Source organism: Poecilia reticulata, linkage group LG14 (assembly GCF_000633615.1).
Source record: "Poecilia reticulata strain Guanapo linkage group LG14, Guppy_female_1.0+MT, whole genome shotgun sequence".
Taxonomy (NCBI): Eukaryota; Metazoa; Chordata; class Actinopteri; order Cyprinodontiformes; family Poeciliidae; genus Poecilia; species Poecilia reticulata.
Window position 1 is genome coordinate 25136100 of NC_024344.1, and position 24811 is coordinate 25160910.

The 24811-nt window shown below is 38.8% G+C and overlaps 1 protein-coding gene across 12 annotated transcripts in view; it reads right to left on the bottom strand.

The window, feature by feature from the left end:
* The window catches only part of ncam1a (neural cell adhesion molecule 1a), a 315548-nt gene that overhangs the window by 14447 nt on the left and 276290 nt on the right, over positions 1-24811 (bottom strand). For 6 of the 12 annotated variants that reach the window (XM_008428578.2, XM_008428577.2, XM_008428579.2 and 3 more), the window contains 3 exons: positions 21482-21484; positions 16986-17110; positions 15729-15909 (listed from right to left, as the gene is read on the bottom strand). In XM_008428578.2, coding sequence (XP_008426800.1) covers positions 15729-15909; positions 16986-17110; positions 21482-21484 — 309 coding nt within the window. The remainder of the gene's footprint in view (positions 1-15728; positions 15910-16985; positions 17111-21481; positions 21485-24811) is intronic. The other 6 variants (XM_008428583.2, XM_008428582.2, XM_008428580.2 and 3 more) reach the window with 1 other exon arrangement.

The following is a 24811-nucleotide window of genomic DNA, read 5'->3' on the forward strand; positions in this document are numbered from 1 at the left end:
CTTTGAGTAACAAAAGGATCTTATTCAAGGTTTAAACTGAAGAAATAAAACTGAATAAATTCACAAGACTGATTAGCACCCAACATTACAAATAACTGATAAAAGTAAACTTTAAACAAACTAAAAAAACAGGACCTTGGGGCACTAAAACAGGTTATTTTATTTTAATGTAGTACCATATTGGGACTTGATATCTACAGGTCTATCAGAGACTTTGTTTCTGACCAGGTTCAGAGTCAGAGCAGGCCCCATCTCTGGCGCTCCACTGGGTTGTGTATTTAGCCCCCTACTGTCCACTCTGTACACCAATGCCTGAGTCAGCAAACCCACGACAGTGACGTTTAATTAGAGACCACTATGGCTGAGCTCATCTTTGGTGGGGATGAAATGCAGGGAGGAGGTGACCAGGCTGGCGGCTTGCTGTGCTGATAAAGAGGCTATCCCTGACTTCTATTAAGAGTCGCTGTCCTCGACTCGCAGACGCACTGTGAGACCGAGAGACAGTTTCTACAACAGTCCCAATAACTCTTGTACTTCCCCTGGAAGATTTATCTCATCTTCACTAAACTTTAACTAATTTCTTTCAAACAATATTACACAAGCAACACTGTTACATAAGTAAATTTTCCACAGTGTATTCCTCAGGGGTAACGCACTGTAAAAAAACAACAAAAAAAACAACTAAATACAGGGATAAATTTAGAGGCCGAGTGAGACTCAGATGCAGTAAAGGCTGTTTCCTCGAAGCACTGAGGTCTGCTCAGGATCAAAAGCTCATCAAACTGTCTGGAGAGAATGGGAGCTCCATTCTGCTTACTAAATCACCTTTACGTTCATATAAGACATTTGTACTTTTATACTCAGTGGTCCAGAACGGCAGTGCTGAGCTGCAGCATAAATCTTTGTATCATCAAAGGCTAAAACCTGCATCTGTCCAACAAAATATTTCTGTAAAATAATCTTGCTTGCAGTTTTCTGTCCTCACAAACAAATGTTCTGCAAGGTGACGTGGTGAATGTACTGTTTGCATTCATTTTAATGCAGCAATAAACAGCTTGAAAAACACTATTATATAACACCTAAAGCAATACTTCTGCTTTAATTGGTTAATTACTTCAGTAAACGTGCTGAAGTCAGCGTATGGCAGGTTCTCTGTCGGTGCTGTTGCAGCAGTTGTTGCATATTTGAAGTTACAGTCAGAAGTATGGATACACAGATGGTGGTACAGGTTTTTGGAGCTTTTCTAGGAGCTTTATTGTGGACATGTACACTGGTTCTCCAGCGGTTTCCAGAACACGGCCACCTTAAACACAGAAGTCTCAAGTTGTACCATCTTTCCAACCAAAGGTTTAGGTTTACTGAACACATTCGAGCCCATTCCGAGTATTTTTAAACTCCTAACTGAAAGTGGAACAAAACAGAAATCCTGGCTAAAGAGCTTTTGGAGCAATAAAAGTAAAAAACAAAAGACATTTTCCAAATAAAGATCATGTGCTCATGTGAAAGCGGCCTCTTTTTATTTGCTAACCAGACGGAATGAAATACCATCATTTGCAAACCAAATTTAATTTGTGCAAAACAACTGTTGAGGAACACTCAAAATTACACCAAGATTTCATTTTAGCATAATTTCTCTCAAGGTATTTCCTATTGATTTAAATTGCCTCTAAAGTAGCAAGAATGTCCAAGGACTCGTGTTGAAATCAGCATTTATGCACGGCTAATGTCTTTTCATTACTCCTGCTTGTAATGTTTCCAAAATGAGATCATAATCACTAACTACATGGAGTATTAGATAAGTAAATCATTCAGCATTGCTGTACAGAGTTATAGCAAAGCTAAAAATGACTTTAATCCTGCAGTGCAGATGGACAGGCATGTGGTTCTAGGTGGACTGCGTGACGCAGTGGTAGAGCGGATCCTCACGCCGTGGTCCTTGGTTCAATTCCTGACCTTGAGGTCTTTGCTGCACGTTCCCCCCCTCTCCTCTCTCTATCTGGTGGAAGTTAATAACAGCCAGTAGTGCAAGAAACGTCTAGCATCCCAAGGCTAACTCTAATTTAAATCCCCTAACTGTGACTCTCCCCTCCTGACTGATTGGAACATCAGAAGCGTGTCTCTGCCGCGTGTTCTTACAGGTGCCAACACGCCGTTACAGACAACCTGCGTTTCTCCTCTGCTCATTGATTCATTTGCATTTTAACAGGAGCAATAAATCATGCCGCACGGTTTAGGGCTGGGGGTTTAAATGCTCACATCTGTGTGTCGGGAGAAACACTTCTGTTTGCAGGTGCCGGACCGAGGCGTCTCCCCAGGAAACTGCTGGTGGCGCGCCGAATGTGATAAATCTCAGTTCTAAAACTGAAAATCCCACACATGTCCGAGAGATCGATAAGGCCTGTCCAGCACTAACTATCACGCTTATTAACACGACTTACACCAGTGATTCATTTACATCGTATCGTCCCATGAATTATGCCACCTGATGCACACTGTGGTTATCTGTGTTTGTGTGAAGGAGAGCGGTGTGAGGTGAAACGTGGCCATGCATCTCGCAACTCGCTGCTCAGAGTGGTTTCTGCAAAGACTTTTCATGATGAATAATATTAAAAAAGAAAAACAGATGCATTGATTTTAATCTAAAACACATGTTGTTGAAAATTTCATGAAAAAGTTTTCATTTTGCAGATTTCCAGTTTTTCGTTTTGTCCATCATAACCACAATGTCTCCAAGAAAGACAAGGATTCCCACCGCTCCATTACACAACAGGTACAGATTAGTCAATTAGAAGTTATTCTTGAAAATCTATTTCAGTAGAGTCTGTATATTTCAAGATATATTCGTTCAGTTTTAATGGAAATCCAAAATTCAGATTCAAAGAAGCTTTAGAATAAGACATAAGGCTAAATTAAAAATGATTTTTTTATACAGAAATGTTAATTTACCAACACAGTAGAGGAAAAAACTGCTGACTGTTCACAGCATGATGTTTATAATAAGCATGTTAATGGAAAGTTTAATGCAACATCTGCTGCATTTCTCGTCTTGAATCAGTGAACCATGAAACTCTTTTTGCACTAAACTAAGGAGAAAAATGACTGAAAGGGTTCAAAGTCATCATTCAGAGGAGAGATTTTCCTTTAGGGAGATGATTTTATCTTCCAGATGAACATTGTACTGTGTCACATTGGCAAAAGTGCCAACCCCGGCATTAGTCACCATGGAAACACCAGCCAACTGACCTGACCGTTGTGGTCAGGTCAGAGAGCCTCCACGGAGCACGATCCAGAGGAAGAGGAGAGACATCAGAACCAGCAATGCAGATGAGACGAAGGCCGCTGTCAACCTGGACTTTCTGAATATCTCAGCAGAACCAGAGCTGAACTCCTCATGCCAGGAACTGGCTGGAGGTACTGTACAGTACAGAGATATGCTGTTATTAAAGCCACATTTCTGCATTAGAATTGTTTTGATTGCTTTGATTTGATATTTTTTTTACTATTACAGAAACATGGACTTTTATTTTTATGTTCGTATCTCTTCTCTGTTTCTCCCTGTGAAGCTCCGGCTTAATTTTATAAAAAAAAAAAAGAAAAAAAAAAGATCTACATCACAGTATGGCCACTGTGTGGCGCTGCACCGCCATTAAAACGCCATCAGCACTGGCCTGTGTTCACAGCAATGCTTACAACTGGCTTGGTTGTCTGATGAATATATCTGGAAACTCCTCATGGACCTGCAGTCTGAGTGGTTTTAAGCTTTTAACAAATGGACGCTGAAACAAGAGGTGTGGTTTGATGTCAGAATCATATTTCTCTCTTTATTCTTTTAGCTTTAGCAAGCAGAATAAATTTAAGGATATCGATTAAAACAAAGTTCCAACCACAACAGACAGTCGGATATTTTTAGTATTCGGAGTGACTCCAACTTATTGTACATTCACGTGTTCACCTACCACTTATTAATCCTGAGCCTTAAACAATAGTGACATCTAATTAATCACACAACCTGGGGAATCATGTCAGGCTGCACAAAGTTGATCTCAAATCTCTCAGCAGCAGCAGCAGCAGCAGCAGCTTTCCCTTTCCCTAGGCTGCATGCACACGTCTACTGCGTGCAGTTTGTTTAAGGTAACAGAAATATTGCAGACGTATGTGAGACGAGGAGCCTGATTAAATTCGCTCCGAGCTGATCAGCGCTGCCATTACTCAACAGACTGATGATCAACATGAGGAAGAGGAGAGGAACTCCGGGGGGTCTTAACATCTCGTTTTCCTGCCGACACGACTTAGTTGAGATTAAACGGAAGCGCAGTCGTCCCAGGCATGTCTCATTATGACCGGATGGAACACAAAATCTGATGTGCAGTTAGGTCCATAATTATTCATACCGCCTTTACAGATTGGGTAACCAATTGTAAGGAAGATCTGATTTGAATCTGTGATGGTAGATAAAGATTAGGGTGATGGCACAGAGGCCTTCCAACTTGAAACAACTAACGAGGATCATCAAAGAGAAATCGAACAAATTTCAGTTGAGAAACGAAACTGTTTTCCCCTTTATCAATAGCTGAATAATAATATCCGGATAGAGAGGGGGGTGTATGAGTAATATATCTGTTTCAAGCTAACAGTTATTGTAATAACATCCTCAGGAATCAAGTAAGGCATTTCAACTCTATGATTTAGAGATTCAAGATTTATTAGATATTTCCTCCAAATGTTGGATTTTATTGATATTCCAAGTTTTTCTTCTTAAAATATCCCTTAAAGAAGTCTTGAACCCTATTTATGCCACAGCTTTTTTTTTAACTGCTGCCAGTTTAATACTCAAAAGCAGCTTTTATTTTGACGTCTTCCATGTTTTTACAATGGATTTTATTATATTTTGGTGCATTAACCATAAATCCCAGCAGTTCAAATGCCTTTCATCCTTTTAACGGAATGATCTGATGCCGGTGGTTTTTGTATGAATCAATTTGAGCTACAGCTGAATGCATGAGCCGTTTTACATAAATAACACTCTTTACAGGAGGAATAAAAAAATCCTTACACTTATTTCAGAGTTGGTTGAGCTTTGGCATCAAGACAGTGAATCTGATGGTTGAGCTGATGCTTTACATGCTCAGTGACATTAAATATTCCATAAAAGCTAATGAGTGAACCTCTGAAATTTGCCTATTTTGAACAAATCGAGAACCGCTGACAGGCAGCTGGAACCTGCTGCTTCTTTAAGCATGCCTGTAGATTTTGTTGAATTATTTCAGCTCCAGACGGAAGCAGGACAACCCACAGAACTGATTCATTCTGCTTCTGCAACGTATCATTACCAGAACAATTTAGCTCATCTGGAAGCATCATATTGAAACAGGAGCAGCTTTAAAAAAAGCATCATGATTGACCTTTAAAGAAAACTCCAAAAATGATTCATTATCAACCATAATGCAGCCTGCACAATATCTTCTACTTGAGACAGACAAAACTATCCATATCTGTGGGATTACTAAAGGCAAATCAATGCAAAATGTTAAGCAGAACTTCATGGGATTCTAGTATTCATACATCCGATGTATTATGATTCTGCTGCTCTCTTTAGCAGCTGCTGGAGCTGCGTATAAAACAGATCTATACTGTGCAGAGAGCGTCGACTAACCTTGGACCTGAGAGCTTTTAAAAACTCAGTCTGGTTAGAACCATTAAAGAAGAGCTTTTAACGCGTCCTTCACTTACTTCCATGAAACATTACATTCGAACAGGTACCTGAAGAGTGACGACTTTTTTGTTTAATAGACTCCAGAGGTCAAGAGGGAGGTACCACATCGGACCTGCTGGCTTTCGCTTTTTCTCGTCAACAAATTTCTTTAAATCTAATTAATGTTCGTCGTGATGGACCAACACAGCGAAGACGAGGTGTGAAGTGGAAGGAAAGGGAAACATGGGTCAGCTGCAGGGTTCGATACGAGTCATGTGGGCAGATGCCCAGGGCGACATTAGTATGGGGTTAATCGATATAAACTTAGTCGTGTCTTGAACATGGTTTCTATTGCTTTCGTGCACGTGCAGCCAGTGCTGCATGCTGATGAGTGTGATGACAGGGTACATGTTTATAAGGTAATATTAGAGCAACTGGAGATTAAATAAATTCAGAATCTTTTGAAGATTAATGCACTTTTTCCACAAGTTACACTTAAGTCACAGCAACCATGTTGAAGGATGTGATCTGGTCAGATTAGGCCATTTAGAACATTTAATATAATACGGAAAAAAAGGCAACATTAAGAAAAAAAAACAGACTTCTTTAAAGTTCTGAAAGCCATGAAAGTGTTGTCTAGTGTCTGTAAATAAATTAACCTGCTTGTGTCAAATTATTTAGACAGACATTGTGTCCATCCAAACTGAAACAACTTTACTATTTAAGATATTAGCTGCTCATAACACCATACAATCCCAATTCTTAAAAATCCATATTTAAACATTGTTATGACTGTATCATAAAAACGTTCATGTAGTTAAAACCTTAATAATTTATATGTAGATGAATCTCAGTGAATTAGTTTATCATTTAAAATATAATTACAGTAATTCAACCCATAAAAAAACAAAACCGTCTTACGTACACTTAGATTATAACACACTCAGGGATATTTCTATTCCTGTACAGTTTGATGATTGATGAAAACCAAAAACTCAAGTTTGTCAGGAAATTTTAAATTAAAATCAACATGAACACACCGACACTGCATGAATTACTGCGTCAGTGCAGCGTGGCATGGAGGAGGCCAGCCTGTGGTGTTCAGGAAGAGCAGGTTGATTTAGGCCTTCAGCTCCTCTGCATTGCTGGTTCTGGAGTCTCCTGTCTGCCCCATGACATTTCGTTAGAGGGTTTAAGTCAGACCAGTTCTCTGGTCAGTGAGATCCTGGACATTAAAGCACTTATTGTTAGTCATGGCAGTGTGGTCACATGAGAAAAAGCAGCATCTCCAAAACACCTGTCGTGGTGTAAAAAAAAAAAAAAAAGTAAAGTGATCATTGTGGATCACATCCTGGTTATGTGAAGTGGCAGCAGTTAGCTTTCTTCCTTCCACTTAACTTTCTAATAAAGTGCTTAGATTAAACTCTTCTTTAGCAATGACCCTTTGTCTGAGGTCTTCTCCATAATTGTGTAAGCCAAATTTTTTTAGGAGTTCATAATATGAGCTAAAACTCAGTTTTTATGAGCCATAATCATGAAAAATACCAGAGGTAAGATTTAGAAATATATCAGTGAATTTATGTAACTTAGTTTCACTTTTTTTAGTTTAATTAGTACAATAAATAAACATTTTATCGATATTCTAGTTTATTTAGTGCAGATTTTAAATAGCAATGTTAAAGCTTCGACTACAAGGAGCCGCCCTGAACAGCATTCAGTTCCCTCAGGGGGTTTAGTCACTAAAGCCTCAGGAAGCCATGACTGTCTTGAAACAAAAAGAAAGAATTTATTTCAACCCTACAATGATTACATGGAAATACACTGATATACATTTACAAAAATGTCTCAAACAATAAAATAACTTCACATTCATGAAATCATTTTTGTAGCATTTAAACAGTTGCTGCGTTTATGTTCTCAGACAGTTTCTGTGTTTTCGGTAAAAAGAGAGAATGAACTGTCAAAATAACAGCAGGTGTGTTGTAGTTCTTGGATATTCGTTTGAAAAGAGTTATGTATACTTTGTCACAAAACATGATTATCTTTTTTTTCTCCCCCTCACAACCCTCCATTCTCTCCTTACAAGGTGGTTTACATAAGTACATTTCTGTAAATGAGCAAAATATGTGGAAAAATAAACTGCTGTCAGACACYAGCTACTTGACTGGAACCAATATTGAAAATCTGAGTTTATCTTTCGTTTTGTTGAACAGCAAGACGGTTGGAGCTTGACAGGACTCAGGCACAGGATTTGAACTCATCTCCTGTTTAACACATTCATAATGCTCAATTTGGGKGGGCTGGAGAGAGGGGATTCGAAGCAGCTGCGTTGCATATTGTGGAATACTGGATCATGCCTTGTGTCAGCTTGCATGCTGTGTTCATGCCTTTATGTCGTTGTGGCATTTCTGTGGCGTGAGGTCTCTGTTCAGCAGGAAACCAAGTCCTGGAGGAAAAGAACGTCTGCTACAACGGCCGTCTCCGGTTCAGACGCTGCAGACATGTTATTTAGCAGTAGAAGGTAGTTTCTGGGTTTACCACCCCTGTTAAAATCACATTAAGGCATTATGAATGTGTTAGTGTTCAAATATATAAAACAAAGCAACAATACTGCATTGAATCAACACACCTGTAACTGGTAACACTGACAAGCATTTAAAAAATCCCTTTCCCTAAATATACTCATATACAGAGCTGTGAAAAAAAAAGTCCATCTACAGACTTCCTTTTGTTAATTTGTCATAGTTAAATGGTTCAACTCAGAGAGTAAATGTCAGATGTGCAAATATGTATAAGGAGGGACATAGTTGGATGGGACGGATGAGGGTGGGATTTATTAAACTTTGTCTTCTTCCACTCCTTTTCAAACGGCATTAGGACATTTTGTATTTTTACATTATGATCATTATGATATATAATTCTTATTTTATTATTTTTTTTGCTGTATGCTGTTTGAAATAAAGACATAATTTCATTTCAAGTCTGAATGTTAAGCAATGATTTCATTTGTAAACCAACCTGGTCCTGGTTATAAAACTGTTTTCTCTGCTCTGCTTTGCAGAATTGTTGTGACTGATTCACACTGGAGGGTTTTCAATGAGCAGCAATCTGCCATGCCAATGAATCTCATTCATATTTACCTCAGGAATTTGAAAAGACCACTTTTCAAATTTATATCTAAAAAAATACTTTTTATAGATAAAACGTGTTTTTATCTATATTTTTGAGCAATTCAGAGGTGTACTTTGGACCATTTGAGGTCACAAACACCAGACACACTCATACCTTTGGACAGTTTAGAGACAGTGAGAGAGGATGCTGGAGTACCTGGAGAGAAGCAAGCCTGCACAGGGAGAACATGGAGATTCCACTAAGAATGAACTCAGGCTGGGATTCAAACCCAGGACCTCGTAGCTGCAAGGCAGCAGTGCTACCAACTGTCCCTCCATCTATAATCAGGTCTGGGTGTGACCAGCTTTCCAAAAAGGTCACGCAGTTAGTTCATAATTTAACACTGAAAGCAATTACTGTTTAGTCAAAGATGTGTTTGATGATCTGAAACATTAAAGTGTGACAAAAAAAAGCACAACAGGAGAAATCTGTAGGGGTAGATAGTTTTTCACAGCGCTGCTCAACATGAAAACAGATGAAAAAGTGAACTGAACCATAAATTTCCCCCAAAATCTGAAAATGATGCAAGTACTGAGCACCCTGTAATAACATGAAACCAGTGGTCTTGACTCTTCATCTTTTTGTTTCCAAACTTGTGTGTGGCTGCACAAAGGTCAGAAGGCATAGAAAGCAAAGGAGCCTGAACCCAAAGATTTAAAAAGGTCCAGATTCTCCTCTTTCTCCTCGAACAAAATCAGTTTATGAGAGCCAGAGCAAAGTCAGCGCTGACAGCAGGAGAGTCGCCAGACTGCAAGACACGCACTGGCAGCCCAGGGTAGCTGGAGTTATTCGCCATCAATACACACAGGAAATATTTACAAGTTTTTTTTTTTTTTGTTTTTTTTTTAAGTGATAGTCATCAAGTGGCATTAAAAGAAAAAAAAACATAAAAGTACAAACAAAGAAAGAAGTTTGTGTTTATGGCAATGTCATGGTCCATAGGTGCCCAGAAGATTACACATGGAGACAGGGAGAGGACACGGAGAAAAGGGAAGCAGGAGATAAAGAGGGAAAACAGGGAGAGAGAGATTGAAAAATAGGTCAAAAATTCTGAAATTCAAGTCGAAAAGGCGATTTTTAAACTGAACAGAGGAATACAAAGAAGGGAACTGTAAGTCAGAGGAATAAAAAACAAAAAGAAAAGAAAAGTCTTAGTATGTTAGTAGCACAGCCAATGACTGATGTTTTATGGCAGGAATGGATGGAAGGTGATGGGATGATGACAACAAGGAAGGAATTTCAGGCAACAATCTTTGTCTGCGTTAGCATGTACGGTGGACCTTAAAGTATTCGCTGAGGTTAGAGATCACAGCCACCCATAAATATCTCAGACTTCCTGCCTCGTTTAACATTTCAAACACCAAGTATTCCTTAATATGCACCAATATGCACATAGGAAACTATTTTATGTCTTCTTTATTTCCGACTTTGGTGTTACGGCCAATCAGCAGCAAGAAAAATTAAGGTTGTTCCTGTCCTGAAAATGCTGCATTTTAAAAATTATTTTAGACATGCTCTAGGAAAATAGGTGTATTTTTTGCAAAAAAAGCCACCTTTTTTTCTGCTGCAGAGCTTTTAAATCAGTCATGATGTGAAGTTAAATGAAAACCTGAACGTGGAAAACTAATCTACTAAACTAATGTAAGTTTAGCCATTACCTCCTGATAAGTAACGGCCAATGGTGTAATGCACAACAGATGCAGGTGTAAGGTTACATCCTGCAGACACAATAACTTTTACTACCATCTTTTCAACTCATACACTAAGCAATCAATAGAAAATCATAGCTAAAGGAGAGCTTCTAATTTGTTTTCAATAAAGACATTTTTTAGTTGTCATTCAGATAAAGTATCCAACAGAAAAGAGACGTTTTGTCATGATCTCAAGATAAAAGTGTAGAAAAATGTGAGCAAGTTCCTGAGACAAGTTTCTGTTTCAAGTATCCTGATTTTATACATTTCTTTAACTTGCAAGGACAAAGAATTAAACTCTTTGGGCCGACGCATATCTGTTATGTCTGTTTTATTTCATATTATGGTCAATGCACACTTGAAAACTGCATAATTTAGCAGGAATTGGTCTTGATTATGTCTATGGATTAAACTAAAAATTATTCCAACAAATTCCAACATCAAATATTCACATTATATTGATGCTGCCTCCTGAAGCAGGAGGAATAATTTTAGATTTTCAGTTTTGACTATAGAAATTGATGTTAAAATGTGTTCATTCTTTTTTTTTTTATGCTTGAATACTAAGAAAATTATTGTTTTAATCAGAGTATCGTATCAAAATAGTCCTCGCCTAGTACTGTCCAGAGTAACTGTAATAACCATTGCTTATGATCAGCAAGCAATTTTTAGAATTTCTAGTCAAAAATTACTTTTTGAAGTTGAAACAATCAAAAAAATTAACTCGTTACCTTGAAAAGGAAGCTCTGTTTGTTTATTGAGATAGCGCTATGAACGTTTTTATTTAAACGACTTTCTCTTTAGGATTCCATGAGAAAAAAAATCAGAAAAACTGTCTAAAAGCGACTAAAAAGTTTGAATGAACCTAAATTATTTGATGTTCAGGATTCACGTTTCTTAACATTTCAGAAATACAGACTGGCAGGAAACATTTTAGTATAAACTGGATTCTGATTCTGTCATGTCTCCTTTAATTAGAGCAGAAATAGAAATCTATTGAATGAGAAAACAATGTAACCCTGACAACAGCTTACTATGAATAACTAAACAAGCAGAGAGAAGTTCAAAGAAATCTTGTTTGCACACTTCTGAAAAATTGAATTAACAAAAATGTCATCTACATCCGGCCTGTTATCAGGAAGCATTCTGGGTAGAAGCATGCACAAAGAAAAGATAAAAGTAAGGGAGCTAACCGCAGCGAAACCATTTTTTCTGCCACCATCGCACCAATGGAGAGGACGATGGACCAACATGCAAAAACCACACATCCAGTGCAGAAGCTTGGTATGAGGTTTGAGTCATGGATGGATGGATGGGTGACTGATCCATCCATGGTTTAGATCCTCAGCAGCAGTTTTACTTTAGCTTTAACATTAGCTGGGGAGATTTGGATGATTGTCAGTACTTGCTACTGTTATCTCCAAGTAAACTATTTCCACATGGTCCTGTTCTGCATTTTAATGGAAAGTTGAGTGAAAGGAAAATAGTGGGGGAGTCACCGTAATTCAAATGCTGTATTTTATCAAGTCCCATTTCAGCACAGCTGGTTAGCAGGACATTTCAGAGCTTCGAATCCTAATTTTATTACCATGGTATCAAATAAGCAAAGAGAGAGAGCAGAGTCAATCTTACAGAGAAACTGAAGGGCACAATACAAACAAACATGGCTTCCATTCCATCTCAGCACAACCACAGGTCTCCTCCGTACYATGCTGCATTGATGCAGTAATTCATGCAAAAGAATCCCTGACCAACTGCTTTGTGCAGAGCTCTTGGTCAGACATATGGACATACTTTGCACTAAGGCTCATCTTTTGTGGTTACTTGTGGATCTTTTTTATTAACCACAGGTTTTTCCTTCCGCTTAACTTTCTATTTATTTTTTATTTTTTTGCCTGAATACAGCCAGTCTTTTTAGCAATAACCTTTTGTGGCTTCTGTAGGGCGTCAGCAACTGTCTGCTGATTATATAGGCCATAAGAAAATATTTGTGTATTAAAATATTTTTAAAAATAGCTGTAAGTCAGCTATGCAGTGGAATGCTGATTTATTAATCTAACTTAATATTTAGTCTCTCTACAGAGGAGCGAGGCATTGAAAAGTAATGCTAAGATGCTAAAACTTGTTCCAGATTCAGAATTGCTTCAAATGAATGCAATATTTATATTTTTGAGTTCCCACACTAGGAGCTCATGTTCAAAACAGAAAAGAAAAAAAAAACAGTCAACAAATTGGGTCTCAACTGCACATCAACACTGCATTCGGATTGGAAGCTGAAATTGATTGTTTGTTTTCGAAGCAGCAGCTGTTTTGAGTGAGTATAACCAGGAGCAGCTGCAGGGACACGCTCAATGAAATGCAGATGTTGCATCTAAAAATAAACCTCTGTTTTCCTTCAGCTAAAACTGGTTCAGAGCAGCTTGAGGTGTAGAAAAAAGTTGGGGGAAGAATAAAAAAAACACTTCAAAAGAACAAGAATAAACTGAAATAAAACAAAAGTTAAATGGAAGTAATTAGAGGAATCAAAGAGGGAAGCGACTTGGATGAAACCCAGGCTAACTTCTGCTACGGTAGAACTAGAAGAGATCCAAACCTCCCACTGCTACATGGCAGATAATAAAACTAGGAAAAAAACGTGTTTCTTCATGTGCCATGCACAGCCAGAAAATTGCCTTTTGGGTATTTTAGTTATAAATGGCAAACGTTAATTTAAACTGGAGGAGGCACCATGCAAAAAAAAAAAAAGGTTGTAAGGGCTGCATCCCCACATAACTAGGCCACACAGCATGCATTCAGGTCAGCAACACATCCTGAAAGCTGCGGGAGCCACTAAACCGAGCAGCGAAAGCAAAGACAGAGGCAGCATGAGAGGACGTGAAACAGAGAGGATGCCGTTACGCATGGAGAGTAATGAGACCAAGTCAGGGAGGTCATCAGTGAAACAGGACATCTGCTGTGTTTTTCTTACTCTCTATGAAACATAAAGTCGATGTTTAGCACAGGTTGTCCCGTGAGTCTGCTCACTCTTCTGATTGGCTGTTGGAGGCTACAGGAATTGCCTGAATCCAATTTATGCACAACAGCCTTGCAAAAGTATTAACACCCCATTAAAACCACAACTTAATATTTGGTGTGATAAGTATTACGTTATGATTCGTGCTTTTCAAGATTTTTCATATGAAATAAAAACCTTCAGTTTGACACGCTTTAATGTTCAGGCCCCTGTCAGTCATTACTTTGCAGAACAGCGTTTTGTGTCCCTCCAGGTGGGAGTCTTTTGAGGCATCTCATTTTGTCTGACAGCACAGCTTCTCAGTTTGACTTAGGTCTGGATTTAACTAGGCCATTCTAAAATATGCAGAAGCTTATGTCCATTGCATCTCTGGCTGTATGTCTAAAGTCTTCTGCAGCCTCTAAACATTTCCAATTAATTCCGACCTGCTTCCCAGTCCCAGCAGAAAAGTAGCAAACCCAAAGCATGATGCTCACACCACCATGTCTTATTGTGGGGGTGGTGTGTACAGGCTGTCAGTTTGCTGCCACAGATAATACTGTACTTTTGTTTCATCAGCTCAAAGAAAATGTTTGAAGAAGTCTTTTGAGGATCATCAGGATGTTTTTTTGGGAAAAAGTGAGGTTGGCCCTTTGTCAACCTCACTTTTGACAAAGGTGTGCTTTGGGTCAGCAGTGGTTTGGGTCAGCAGTGGTTCTCACCCAAAAAAAACTCTCCTATGGAGTCCATTTTTGTCTTGAATCATGACCTCTGACCTTAACTGAGGTAAGATGGGCCAGAGCAGAGACCTAGATGCGACTCTGGGGCCTCCTGGATGAGTTGTTGAGGGTCCTGGACTCGGTTTGGAGGCTCAACTCTTTCTGAAAACTTTTATGGTTCTCACTGGAGTCCCAAAGCTTCAGAAATGGCTGCGTAACTTTTTCCAGACCAATCAATGCAATAAACAAACAAGCTCTCATATAAGGTAGCATGACGATTAGATCTGCTTCACGTTGTTTACTAGACTATTTTTATTTGTGTTCATGGCAACTAATAGGACATCAGACTGATTCAGTAAACTAACCTGAGAAAATCAAATAGAGAAGGAAGACATGAAAACATAGAGAATGAAAATAGAGAGAATAGAGAAATAGAAGATGATAGACAGTGTTTAATCTGTCCCACTGCTCAGGTTTAGTGCGATGGGGAGGCAGCCCAAAGTCACGAGGTTCCATTAAAACACAGTGGAGCAGAGGCTTGACCGTGACCAGGTCTGCCATGCAAAACACACTGCAGTTTTAAAACATCTGAACATTTTATCTACAATAGGTTGTACAAATATTCAGCCTCTTTTAACTTATTCAAGCCTTTACAGTACAACCACAGACTGCAAGGCAGTTGAATGGGATTTTTTACTTTGTAGATGCGCTTCAGCCTCGTCGGGTTTGTCTCCAACAGCGTTCCACATCTATGAATAAATACTTTGTCTATTCTATTGCAAAACAGTTTAAGTCCAATCAGATTTGACAGAGCTTGTTTTTTTTTTTTTTTAATCTTGCCACAGATTCAGTTAGATTCAGCTCTGGCCATTTGAAATCCTGATTATGCTTTAATCTCAACAACTCCACTGCAGCTCTCATTGTATGTTTATTTCAGGTGTAACTTAAACTATCCAAGTTTCTTTAAGGAGTCACTGCAGATGCTGACAGCTGTGTGGCAGAGGTCTGTGTTACAGCAGATCTGAAGAAACCTCTGACTGACTCCACTGCTGTCCCATGAAGAACATTAKGATTSTCCATTATGWTGCTRTTGCTAAGCATTCTTTATTTAGAACAATTATGGAAGATCCAAAACAGCATCTTCTCACCACTCTTGCATAAAGGCCATGAAGGCAGGACTAACAGCTGGCATCACCTGGTATCAAAGTAAAAGGGGCTGAACACCAACGCATGCCAAAATCTTCAGATTTTTACCTCATTCTTCTCAAACRTCAAATTTATGAACTACTTCATTTTGGCCTACCAAATAAAAATCCCAATAAACTGCGYTGATGATCCTAGATCATTCATGTCAGATCATGAGTGCAAGTCGGAGACTTTAAATCCAGAGGCCCTCTGGTCACGGTGGGAGCCTGAGATGATGTCGTGTGTGGATGTCCGAGGCGGAATGATGGAAGTGGTACCTGGGACGGTGGTGGGCTCTGAAGCCGTTCTGAAGGTAGTGATGGACGGCTCGGATCGGCCCCGCTGATTCTCCGCCACCACGAGGACCTCGTAATCCGTGTTCCAGTCCAGGCCGTTCAGCATCGCGTAATTGCTGGTAGAGGGGAGGTGCGTTTCCGGTTTCCAGTCAGACATATGCTTCTGGTGGAGAGACGGGGCGTAGACAGGACAGGCGTCAGCACAGCGTAGCATAGGGAGGYGCTTATTTCAAAATGAATGCACACCTGCCACCAGTCCAATTAAAATAAAACATGTTGAAACTAGATTTCTGCATGCACTAGATTGAAATTAAGTAAGCACACTTTTTTTCGGATTTAGGTCAGTTTGGATTAACATGCACGAAGATCCCCACGCCTGTAAACAGTCTGGTAAAGTTCCGATGATAGACCAGCTTATTAAGTTTTTGATAGGTTAATTCACAACTTATTGACATATTTTTAATCACATGTCAAACTCATGCCTTCCTTGAGGCACATCATGGAAAATCTAAAGAAAYGAGTCAAGATATCAAGAAGAGAAACATGGAGATTGACCATGTGAATCATCCTAGGGTAGGAGAACATCATGTTACGTTCATCTGACAGTTTTTGTGAATATCTTTGCTTCAGCTGGATTCATAATTTGACCAGGACTGTCTRGAATAAGAGATCTGCATCGACTCACTCAGAGCTTCCTGGTTAAATAAAACCTTTAATATATTTTAGTTTTACAAACTCTGAACCACAACCAGCAGCTAACATCCGCTGAGGTGGCCCAACCATTAGCTAAGCTCCTCTCAAAAAAAAATCCTCTCAGAAGCCAAATCTAGTGTTTCTGTATGAAAATGATTATTTTTTTAAATTACCATTTAACAGAACTCAGTTGTAAACAACCATTGGTTGGAAGCCAACTGGGGGATTTAGTGTTTTACTGGTAATTTTCCATTTCTCCCCAGTGAAAAATGCTCATTTAAAATCGGCAGAACCCRGTCTGGGAGCATGTGTTTGTTTCAAGACGACACAAACTGTAGCCTTAAAACAATAGCTTGGATTAAAGTGAGGCTAAATGTGTTTGTGTTGCTGTTGGCGCCTCTCCTCATGATAGAACCCAGCTGGTATCTCCTGCTTCCATTTGGCAGCAGGATGTCTCCAGGACTTTGTTATTTCTCATGTTAATCAGTGAAGAAACGGAGAAAATGCAAAGTGGCACCCTGTTACCTCCTTGCCCGGTGTACTCACAGCCTTGTATCTGATCAGGTAGCGTATAATGGGCGAGCCGCCGTCGTCCTGCTTGGTCCACTTGACCTTAGCAGAATTACTGCTCTTTACAAGTGTGACTTCTAGTATGGGAGACGTTGGTTCCCCTGCACAAGATCAGAACATTATTATTAGTTACATCAATATTTTTAGCCCAGTTTGTGTTTTAAATGCTAGGCATTTTAAGTTTACTTGCACAAACATATCTGGATTTCATTAAAAAGGGGTTCTGTGAAGGAGTTCAGAKTAGTCAGTGATTTCTTTGCATGTAAAAATGTGAATGAAGCAGATTTTTCAAAATGTATACTTTACTCTTCTTAAGTTGCTCAGGTTTATTTTTTTTGTAAGTTTGTCGTGATAGACAACTCTTCAATGTAGGAAAGACAATGAAACATTGAATTCAATTTTTAAGCTCCCTAATGGGTAAAATAAAATAGCTACTAGCTTAAGTTTGACCATGTTTACAGTCAGAGCAAATCTCTAAAAGTTTACCACCTTAAGCTGTGAGGATACTGCATTACCTCCATTACAGCCATCCTATTAAGGTGTGTTGGATGCATCAGGTGTTTCACTTACTACTAATCACTACTTCACAGAACCTAACCGAAAATAATCCAAAGTTTTCTTCTACAGTAAATGCTGAACACAATTTTGGAACCAACTTCATTTTAAATGGAACCGTTTCTTCAAATACGAGCTGTTAGAATTAGATGACTGTCAAATGTATATGCAATGTTAATTATATTGTCATACAAGCTGTCCTTTGTTTATCCTGCATGATGCTGTAACACTGTTGACACTAAAGGACCAAACTCAGAAAAAGCCTTTTTGGGATTCATTTCACAGCATTTGTTGTGTCTAACATAGGATGTTTTGTTGTGTTTTTTTTAGATAAATTCAACATTTAACATGACTGTATGTATTCATAACTGAATATTAATCCCAAATTAGGAAGCCATAGATATTTTAAGCTAAATCTGTAATACTTAACATGACATAAATGTAACTGAATGTATTTTTAATTTATGAGTTTAGGTAAATCAGAATGTCAGGAAATGGATTAGTAATCCATGACTTTTGATGCTTTGATGAGAGAAAAATGATGGAAATGAGGAGTTAATTTAGCCACTCTTCAAAACAGGAAATGCTAAAGAACACGGATTTCAAATAAAGACGTGTTTTCTCTTCATAATTCAGGAAAATGGCTCCAAGAAAACTAACTCTGTTGTAAACGACTGACCTGTAACGTCTTCCAGTTTAAAAGCAGCCGAGATGCCAGACATTCCACACATACCAAGGATCATACTGGAAGCACTTTGCTGCTATTTAGAGATTGAACTGTGAATTAGGAGCATTCATTTCTATTTAAAAGTCCTGGTTCAGGAATAGTGGCTCAGTAAGATAATCCACATACTTTAGATTTATTTAGTTACGACTGAGGTGAATTAAATTCTGTATTGTAAATAAATTTTTTTTAAAGGAATGGATGGGTAAAAGAAATATTCAGTCCTTTCCACATTTTCTGTTTTTGTGATTCTTTTTTGCAATCAAAATCACTGATTTTGTGGTGCTATTCTAGAAATATTTGCAATTCATTTCTTCACTATTTTTACTCAGTAAGCCTTTTCCATAATCTACATATAGAAGAAAAAAGATGATGAAAAACCACAAGTATTTTTATTCTTTAAAGAACTTAAGTAGCTGTACATCAAGTAAGACTGAGGCAGTAGAAGAAGTAAGAAATGCTGCCACCTGCAGGTGGGAGTTAGCAGTCGTTTGTATTTTTGACCATCTTTGCTGAGTATTTGCAATAAACTCAAAATGGCACATTAGGAATAAAAAAATGCAAGGACTTGTTGATTTTGAATGATTTTCCATGATAGTGCAACTGCAAAAAGAAAAAACAAACTGGAGGGACTGAATATTGAGATTTACACATCATAAACATTTTACCTGGGATGCCAATAATTGTTCAGTGTGCTTAGATAGTATTTAGTCAAAATAGGATTTTAAAATGTAAATCTCAGCTAAGCTGGTTTGTTTCTTGTCACTAGATGGTCGATTTAAATCTGTTTTTGATCATAGCAAAGTGAGATTTAAATAAGTCACAAAAAAAACATAATAAAAAAAAAAAAATCACTGTAGCCTAGTAACTCTGTTGGAGTGGTTTCATTCCCAAAACCCGAACCTCTCGTACCACTGCACTTGTACATGAATAGATATCATTTCTGTTCAACAAATGAGCTTGCTTTTTCCATGTGACAATTGGAAAAAAAAGAAAAAAAAAAAACACCCCCAAAAAACAAAACAAAAAAACCCCCATAGCAGCTAATTCGAAGCACTTCTTGAGTCAGAAATAAACCAACATTTTGAGGCCAGAGTGAGAAATGATATAAGCGTTAGAATTGACTGTGTGTGGATCATCAGTTGAAGGACAGCATGAGGGTTTAGAAAGGCTGCTCTCTGACGGAGGTGCTGCTCTCCTCCAGGCTCCTCATTATCAGCTCCGTCCTCCTGAGTAATTTCTGCTCGGTCGCAGGATAATGAGCCTGTAGGCCTTGATTGGACATGTTATCCTATTACTTTTAATAACATTTACATAGGCTTATGGGAGAGAAGGTCAGCGCGGTTCTCGGTGCGTTTTTGTCTTGAATGTTTGCCTCTTCTCATGCGGTTTTGTGATGGTTGTGGAGATTGCGACTAAAAAAACAAAAACTCATTAGCTGTGAGCTGATTGATTATGTAAATTTCCAAAACAGATCGCACACAGCTCGAAGTTTAATTTTCCGCAAAGCGGAGGAGAGGAGGAAATGTAATTCATGCATTTATTTTAAAATGCCCTAAACAAGTTTCTCTTGCATGGATATTTAATATTCTACAGATCGGCACTAGCAGTTGAAGTTATTGAGATGAATATGCCTGACGACACTTTATTCTTTAGGTTAGAGTGCGGCAGACTACAATCCAGCAGGCTGGGGTGAGCATGACTGAGGCTGGAAATAAATTAGAAAGTGTTAGTAAAAGCAGCAGCAGTGAAGCATTCAGAGAGGTTATCCGCAAGCATCGGTCTGGATTAGGAACAAACTTTCTGAAGCTATAACACTCGGAGAGAGAAAGTGAAGCGGTTAGGATGAGAGACTCACACTGGGGGCTGGAAAATGTACAGTAGGTGCCACACAAAGAGGGCGGAGCATGTGGAGCGCCCACCACCCATCACTTCTAAATAAGACATGCCTGCAGGTGGTGGGAGTCCACATGCAGCCGGTGGCACCTTTCATCACATCCCAGCAAAACAATCAGAGACAACAGAAGTTGGAAACGTACAGAAGCAGTTCTAGGTTTTGTGTTCACAGCTCTGTCTGTTGTTGAGCATAACTGAACAAAAAGCAAAATGAAGTTAAATTTGTGTTTCCACAAAGAAGACATGACACTAAGGACGCAGACACATGCARACAGGAAGGAGGTGCAGGGAGGAGGAAAGAGAAGAAATCTAATTTGCAGGACGCGCTCCGGAGACGCGAACATGTTGCGGTGCGTCCAATCAGTTGAGTATGAGAGTTTAAACTCGTTTACAATGAAAAGCATGGAACATTATCCTGTGGAGGATCGTGTCTAGCAGTCAGAACTACGGGTGGTACCTTGTGGGGATGCATAAGATAAATATAAATATGAGAAACATATTACTCATTAAGGCATTTTTTTGCACCCAGGAATATGAATATATAGGAAAACTAAATGGAAAACAAAAGATTAGGCAAGAGTCTGTTTCCAGTAATGGGTTTTTAAAATGTAAGGTTTTAAAAACTGCAAACTGTTTTTGTATGGTTTAAAAGGATTCTGTAAGAAAATGCTGAGATGACCAGAGCTTCAACTGGCTGATAGAAAGTAATACAGCACTGCCCCTCCTCCACCTGTTGCTGCAAACTGGTGGACAGCTGGCTAAAACTAAAAGAACTAAAACATTCATTCATTATTATTATTATTATTTATTTATTTATTTTTTAATTTTTCCAGATACTGTAACCAGTTTCCTCTTTATTCTGAAGGTGGTGTGAGTCCCACATTTAAATCCTGATTTAAATCTGTTCAGATCAGGAATCCTCCGGAAAACTGAGTCAGATCACACACATCTCAACAAACTGAAATTTAGAAGTAAAACTCAAATCATATGGATTTATTACAGATAAAATAAAAATAATTCAGACATTTATTTTTGTTAATTTGTGTTAAAACGGCTCCCAGCTAAGGAAATCTCCTTAAATTCAAATATTACATGAAACTATTTAAAAAAAATACTGAAATCTGGGCCTATCATATGTTAAATCCAGTTAGTTGGGGCTCATTCTTCAACCATGATGATGAATGATATGAAATATCTGCCGTGTGATGATTTCATGCTTAGTACTTCTATGCTAACGTTGAATGAAAAATGACAGAATGATCTAAAGTGTTTCAATCTAATTTCAAAGAAAAGTTACCTTCTGTTGATCACCGAAGACCACATCGTCAGCACCATGCAAGAGCCGCATGGCACAGTCGCATGATGCGCACGGACATGATTGGTCAAAGAAAATACGGGAGGGCCAGAGCGGGGAGAAGGGCGGGGCGGGGAGCCACATGGAAAACATACAAAACATTTTGAAATGATGAAAACGTGTCAACAAAAAAACAAAACAAATGAAAATGTTAGAGACAAAATAGCAAAACAAAACAAGAGGAGCAGATTAATCCCTGTACTGAATATTTTTTAAAAAGGTTACTAGGAGATAAGAGGCATGAGGCAACTTAAAAAACAGCTAATAAAAATCGATGTTGCCTGCAAACTACAGCAAATTAATTTAAAAATAAAGCAAAGCAGTAACACAGCAGCTGGGTTTGGTTTGGATCGGATGTGGGCATGAATAAAAGAGGAACGTCTGCAGTTTTCCATGTACCAACCATGAGAACCAAGTGTGAAACAACACATTAAGTATGAACACATGGAAACTTGACACAGCGTCAGACCTCAGGAGTCAGAGTCCCGCAGGTCTTGGAAGTTTCACTGCTTCAGCTCACCTGGTTCTGCAGGGCCCAGATCCATTACCGGGCCCACAGAACCAGATGGAGCACTGAGGAGGGTCTGCAGCCGTCTGACACATCTAAGACCTGACAGAGGCCAGACCTGAGGATCTGTTGCCTTTGCCACAGGGATGCAGGAACAACTGAGTGATGAAACACAAACTGAGAACATGAGCAGGCTAAACCTGCGTCTGAGACGTGACCAGTCTGGTTGAACTACAGAGAGCACACGGTTCATTCAGATGATTCCTGGAGGTTATCGCATAAACGAAGGCAATGCACATGGAAACGTTAGTCAGTTAAGAGTGAGCTATTTTTTTTTTAATGAAATTAAAAAGCGTGGCGTCAGTGATTCTTGTTGAAACCTCTTGTTCAGAGCAGCAAGTTAAAGTTTTCCCCCCAGTTTCTGCAAAAGATCCAAATTAGTCCATTCATGCCACACAGAAACGGATCAACACTGTCTGACAACAACACAGTCCGGAGTCAGACTAACTATTTTATATTTGAGCAAAAATACACATTCACAATATTATAGTATTCAAAATTAAACTAAATCATTCATATCATGAACTGGTTTTTATCCCCAAAAAAAGCAACTTCTAAAATACTAGAGCTCAGTTGCTCGCTACATGCTAACTCCATGCCTGCAGTCTGAAGCAAGCATGTGGCACCAGTGGGCAGAAACGTCTCCTTTTTAACAAAGGTGAGCATCCAACAAAACCAGGCTCAGTGTGAACCATAAATGAAAAATAAACACAGAACCACTGTGCCTGTTGTTCCTTCTCTGGGAGAGAAACACATGAAACACACACAAGCACATGATCATGGAAGCAATAACTATTAAGAAGTTTGTCCATGAGACAGGAGCACTTTCTATGACTAAAAACATCAGAAGAMAATGCAAAAAGTTTATGGCAGCAAAACTATCACTGTCTTTGTCCAGGAAGTTTTACACCTGAACCAAACAATGTAGTGAGTCAGGGGAACTCTTCTAAAAGAATGAAAGACAGAACACAACGTTAAGGCCCACATTAGCTTAGTCAGCACCTTTAGAGCTAAACAGAACAGAGCTGGATYATCAGTGCAGTCTGTAGAAAAGAAAAACAGGTTTGTTAAGGAAGCAGACATGTAAACAGAAGAACTGGACCAGTAGTACTTTCTATTGGAAAAAAAGAGAGGTTAAAATAAAGTYAATGGCAGCAACAGCTCCATCAATAGCAGGACAGAGACAGCATGAACACAGACCCACTGAGCCAGGAATACTTTCTATGAGGAAGAAAAGGAAAGAAAAGCAACAACAATTCCCTTTTTCTGACACATGACCTGCTGTTTGCTACAAATATGAGATAAAGAGTTTCTATGAAGGAATGTAGGTGATCAAACTACAGAAGCTCATTTATATTGATTAACATTTGTATGTCTCATAATACATTCTCYGTGATGATCACAGAGACTCCCTAAACTCCTTCTAGTTGTCCTTTTTAAAGATCTACTCATCATGAAACATGAGTCAGAAATCAGTTTGTGTGCAGAGAGAAGGTAGAAAAATAAATCGACAGAAAAGAAAAGGGCACCTTTCAGTAAAACCGTTCTTCTGTGGCCCGACTTACCCCGACATGCCACACACTCCAGATACCTGCTAGGAGGAACTGAAAGTACAAAAACTCCAGCGCCCAAAGCAATGAAGAGTAAAACACAAACTCAATGTTATAAACCTACAATGAATTTAGAATGAAGCCAGAAAACCTGATGGATTTCTCAACAGTTTCATGAGCTGATGGGTTGGGGGGAATTCTGGACAGAAATGACTGAATTATGAATAGATGATAATTAGTTCCAGGATGAAAAGTAGCTGAAGCCCTTTATGAAGAGAATGGGAAAGTCAAAGTTCTGCACAACATCAGCAGAACAAACCTCAGTTTCTTCTTGGTCTGATTTTCTACGTAATWAGRACTTGCATGTCCTGGAAAGTGGCAACTACAGGAAGTGATGACAAAACAGCTTTTTGAAAGACTTTTGGAAGCTGAGATGATATGATCATTATAAAGATGTTTCTGTACAGGTCCTTCTCAAAAAAATAGCATTTTGTGATAGTTTATTATTTTCCATAATGATATAATAAAAATTAAACTGTCATATATTTTAGATTCATTGCACACCAACTGAAATATTTCAGGTCTTTTATTGTTTTAATACTGATGATTTTGGCATACAGCTCATGAAAACCCAAAATCCCTGTCTCAAAAAATTAGCATATTTCATCCAACCAATWAAAGAAATGTGTTTTAATACCAAAAAAGTCAATCTTCAAATAATTATGTTCAGTTATGCACTCAATACTTGGTCAGGTATCCTTTTGCAGCCTTCAAAGCGGCGTGGCATGGAGGCAATCAGCCTTGTGGCTCTGCTGAGGTGATATGGAGCCCAGGATGCTTCAATGGCCTTAAGCTCATCCAGAGTTTTGGGTCTTGCTTCTCTCAACTTTATCTTCACAATATCCCACAGATTCTCTATGGGGTTCAGGTCAGGAGAGTTGGCAGGCCAATTGAGCACAGTGATACCATAGTCAGTAATAMCAGTGGTTTTGGCACTGTGAGCAGGTGCCAGGTTGTGCTGAAAAATTAAATCTTCATCTCCATAAAGCTTTTCAGCAGATGGAAGCATGAAGTGCTCCAAAACCTCCTGATAGCTGCTGCATTGACCCTGTCCTTGATAAAACACAGTGGACCAACACCAGCAGCTGACATGGC